This window comes from Borostomias antarcticus (genome assembly GCF_949987555.1).
Source record: "Borostomias antarcticus genome assembly, chromosome: 8".
In the NCBI taxonomy this organism is placed as follows: Eukaryota; Metazoa; Chordata; class Actinopteri; order Stomiiformes; family Stomiidae; genus Borostomias; species Borostomias antarcticus.
Window position 1 is genome coordinate 28,835,622 of NC_140241.1, and position 5,000 is coordinate 28,840,621.

Below are 5,000 nucleotides of genomic sequence, written 5' to 3' on the forward strand. Positions count from 1 at the left end.
ACTAAGAGACCTCCCCTCCCCTCCCCTCCCCTCCCCTCCCCTCCCCTCCCCTCCCCTCCCCTCCCCTCCCCTCCCCTCCCCTCCCCTCCCGCTCCATGTCTCCCACCCCCACCAGGTGACTGTGTTCATCTATACGGACCTGATGCTGGTGACCAGGGAGGATGAACCAGGAAGGTGCAACGTCCTCCAGAACCCACTTTACCTGCGACAGCTGCGACTGCAGGACGGTCAGTACAGTACGCCTCCGTCCCGCCACTCACATTCCACCCCCACTTCCAACCCCTCAATCAATCAATCAATCAATCAATCAATCAATCAATCAATCAATCAATCAATCAATCAATCAAAGCTTTATTTGTATAGCGCATTTCATACCCAGAGGCAACACAATGCGCTTTACAGAGAACAAGGGAGGTGGGCATACGACCCACTCTCTACATATTCCAGAGGGAAGCAAAAAAACAGTAATCACCCGGGGGCCAGATAAGTGAGCTGTAAAAATTCTTCCCTGACCCCTCTCAACAAGGCGATGGAGCAAGCTCCAGGAGTATGTTTGTCTACCGGCTAAGAACATTAATAAAGCAATACATTACATTAAATTACATTTCAGAGTGAGAGAGGCTAAAAAAGCATCATAGGAGAGAGGACATTCTACGGACATGCTACGACATCCACAGCAGACACGGGGGTGTCTATCGGACTCCGGGAGGTCTGCTGGTGACAGCGGGGCATCCACTGGACCTGGTTAGAAGATAGGAGGGACAGAGAGAGGCACTACCCCTGTAGCCCTTCACTTGCTACGGACACGGGGTAGTACATTTCAGTATATGTCATGTTATAGCACAAAACAATATGACAGCAAGTGGTTGCACGTCAGCGTGCAGGGTCGTACGAGTGGTACAGTGTGCTAAATACCAGGTGAAGGGCAAGGGAGTACAAGTGGCCTAGTATAGATTTCAAGGGAAGTACAAGTGGCCTAGTATAGATTTCAGGATAAATGAGCAGGCCATGATGCCATGTTCTTTATTTAAAAAACAACCCACATGTATAGCTGTCAATTTGAGATCTACTGTATTTTTGAATAATGGACAACTACAATGAATCACAATGAAATGATTTGTATGTGAATTTGTCATTATAAAATGATAAAAGATGTCATGTACTGTACCAGGGGTTCTCTTTGTGAGCCGTGACCCAAATGTAGGTTTGGCTTCAGGATCCCTCCCTCTCGACTGACCCTTAGAACACACTGCAATGACTCGCTTCACTTCGTTGCGCTGCCCTGTTGGCTCTGTTGATGCACAGGCGTGCACAGCACAGATCTCTGAGAGTATTAATCCTATTTTCAATGCTGCAAACACACACTTCTCGGCTCCCCATTGTGCCAGGGGTTGCTATCACACGACAGCTACCAAACGCACACTTTGCATAGCCTATTAGTGGGCAACAATATACAAGACAACTCAGCAACTTTGCTTTAATTTAAGTGTTTTTTATTCAAGATCCGACACAATGACTCATGTATGTTAGATGTGACAAGGGGAGCCGGGAAAGTAATACTTTTTTGTTCGATCCCATTTACTCCAAAATGAATAGAGGTAGAAATTCCATGTTTTATGACACACAACTTGCACGTCCTTCACTATTATCAGCGGTAATTTTCGTTTTGTGACTTTAATAGGCTATAAATAGGCCCGAGATCGGATGGAGTGCAATGGTAACACAGGAGTGGGGCGGAAGTGAGAGTAAATCATAGCTGCTGTGCAGCACTGGGTCGGGCGGAGTCAGAGGAGGAAGCCATTCAGGAGGAAACAGCCAAAGACATGCCATGCTGTTGCTAACTAGCCAAATAATGAATCTTAGCCGCGTGTTGCTGAAAGTTGAAGATTAAGGGTGTATGTCATATTATTGGTTCAGTCCAACTACTGTACGTAAGCACACATTTTGTTTTACATGAAAAACATGATTTTGATAGAATACCGTTTGTATGAATCCCTAATTGTGCTTCCATAGAGCGAGGGAATGTTGTGGTTTTCACATGCCTCTGTAATATGATCTTAAGAAACGGAATAAAGCTTCCCCACTTGCTCCAGCACGCATGCGCACAGTGGCAGGCTGGCTATTCTCCGTCTGTAGGCTACACTCGCGGCTCGCTACGATCAGCTTGTTGGTGCCTGGAATATTGTGTGCAATATGATTGCACACAATTCCACTTTTCATATCCTGCACTCTAGCGAGCTGTTGGTAGCATATCTGAGGAGGGTTGTATCCAGGGTGAAGTGGGTATACTGTAGAAGAAATGTTAATTTTTACATTAGTGGTGTTTAAAGAAATGTGTATACTGTGGGTCCATGAATAAAGAAGTGGGCTCAGGGGCTGAATTGTGGGGTCCGTGGCGTGGTGATGAGACTCCGCCTCCTCAGGTCAGAGCTGGTCGGGGACAGTGTACCCGTCTCTGGGCCACCTACCCGCCCACACCGTATACCCTCCACTACATTACCCCACTGGTTGCATCTCCACCTTGCCTGTTATTGTTATTCTAGCACCACTCAGGAATGAGGTCTGTTTCGTAGAGTTCAATCAGTTATCAGTCTTTTGGGAGGTGTGTTCACATGTCCATGTGTGCGCTTATGTTTGGAAGTCTGTCTTTGTGAGAACAGAACATATTTTAACATGTACAGTATGCCCCCAGGTGAAAACCATGTCTGGGCAGGAAATTCCAGTCAGATAAGTGTTACCTTAGACAACGCCAGCAGAAAACTCACACAGCACGAACACGGCTGACGAGATACTGTAGCAGCCCTGCAGCAATATTTTGGGAATGTTTGTGTGAACAAAGCTCTGTAAAAGGATCTTAACGTATCATGTTCTACGGTTCACATTACTACACTGTCCTGTCTCGTCCCTGCGCCCTGTCCAATGTTATGCATCACGTCCGAAAGCAAATGCCTATTATGTTGAAAAACTAATAATAAGTTTTAATATAATAATAATATAAAACATTTTAATAATAGTTTTGTGGTAGGGAGGGGTCCAGATTGGGCTTCTTAAGGAGGGGCTGGACGACCGCCTGCTTAAAATAGGCTGGGACTGAGCCTGACTCTAGGGAGATATTAATAATAGAGACCAGACTGGGGCCAAGTGAGCTAATAACTTCCTTTAGCAAGGTTGCTGGTAAAACATCTAGGGGGCTGGAGGAAGATTTCATAGAACTAATTATGTCAGTTAGTTCAGTCAGGTCTAAGTAGACGGCCTGCCTGGGCAAATAGGGAGGGGAGAGGGGGTGATGCTCGTCCTCACTTCAGCTACTTTGTTCACAAAAAACTGAAGAAAACTATTGTTTGTGTGTGTGTGTGTGTGTGTGTGTGTGTGTGTGTGTGTGTGTGTGTGCGTGCGTGCGTGTGTGTGTGTGTGTGAAAGTACTGTAGTTAAAAAGAATGGTTAACAATCAGCTTTGAGCAAGCAGTCACTCAGGCTCATGATGAATGAGTATCACATTCCTATCTCTTTTGTCAGGCTCTCCTGTTCCAGGCCTGTATTGCTTGGACCTTCTTTCTTGCCTTTGTTTCTATTTTCAAAGTGATGCAACGCTGACCTCTGCTGTTGTAACGGGAGAATCACATGCTATTTCATTATACCTCTCAACTAAAACATAATGGCACCATCTTGATTCAGCGCCTGTCTAACAATGTCATTTTTGAACACATCTAGTGTATTTGAGAGTATCCTCACACCTGTGACTAGGGTGAGTTCTGAATGTGCAACATTAGAAAGACGGCGAGATGTAAAATGGCAGCAATCTTTGAAATAAAAAAATAAAATTAAAAAATTAAAAAAGCCGTTTGTCCCAGTAGGGGATCCTTCCAAATACAACTACTCCAGGTCACACGGCACGCTCATAAGGGTCTATAGGGAACATAAGTTCTATTTAGAACCCAAAAGGTTTCTTTATGAGCTGAAAATGATCTATATTTGTCATATGTACACAATACAGGTACCATATACAATTAACATTTGCATAAACATTTTAGTCATTAAAATGTTAGCCAATACATTACATTTACATACAGTTAAATTAGTAAGTGAACCGACTACAGTCGGTCATCATTGGTAAAGATTCTATAAGAACAAGTGACACCAGTAGTCTTGGTGCACGAGGAAGAATAGTTTTTCTTTTTTTGTCAGTGGGTGTGGTGCTGCTGTCTCAGCTGATATTAGCGTGCTGGTGCTGAAATGTAGACTTCAAAATGTAGACTGCCTTGTTTTAGCGTGCTGTTCTGATGAAAACATCCACCCAGCACAACATGAATCAATAACCCATTTGAATTACCTGTTACAGGCCTGCAGTAAACAAATGTCCAGGAAATGTTTGATTTCATTTTAAATCAATATGACAGTTGGTTGCGTCAAGAAAATGAGTGTACATTTCACTTATGCGTTGATATTGGTCCTACAGTAGCACTAATTGATCTGCGTCCACATCCAATAACTGATATGAATAATACACTCAATGGTCAGTATTGCTTGCGTGAAATGATTTCACAAAGGTTAACTTAGGTGTGTGTTGTGGGCAGTTTGAACTGTGTGTGTTCCGTACAGTAGGTGTGTGTGTTCAGGTACCCTCGGGTGTTTAGCAGAGATAGTGTTGAGATGCTCCATGTGGAACATCTCTGCTCGGGGAGAGTGTGTTGTGTCAATACGTTATTTGGTCTGGATCTCCACGTGTAAATAATAGGATTTAGTGTCTCATAGTCCTGCTTTACATTTCTTTACTTATACCTGACCTTGACTCAGACCTACTGTAGTCAGCTACACACACACACACACACACACACGCACACACACACACACACACACACACACACACACACACACACACACACACACACACACACACAGACAAACACACACACACACACACACACACAGACACACACACACACATACATACATAAATAAATAAAACAACAAAACAGACAACCTTTATTGCCATAGTGAAT

General features: G+C 44.0%; 1 protein-coding gene across 2 annotated transcripts in view; it reads left to right on the forward strand.

The window, feature by feature from the left end:
* Positions 1-5,000, forward strand: part of rgs3a (regulator of G protein signaling 3a) — a gene marked incomplete at both ends in the record, with an annotated part of 137,223 nt that overhangs the window by 23,391 nt on the left and 108,832 nt on the right. For both annotated transcript variants that reach the window (XM_084441657.1, XM_084441658.1), the window contains one exon: positions 116-227. In XM_084441657.1, the coding sequence (XP_084297783.1) occupies positions 116-227 (112 nt within the window). The remainder of the gene's footprint in view (positions 1-115; positions 228-5,000) is intronic.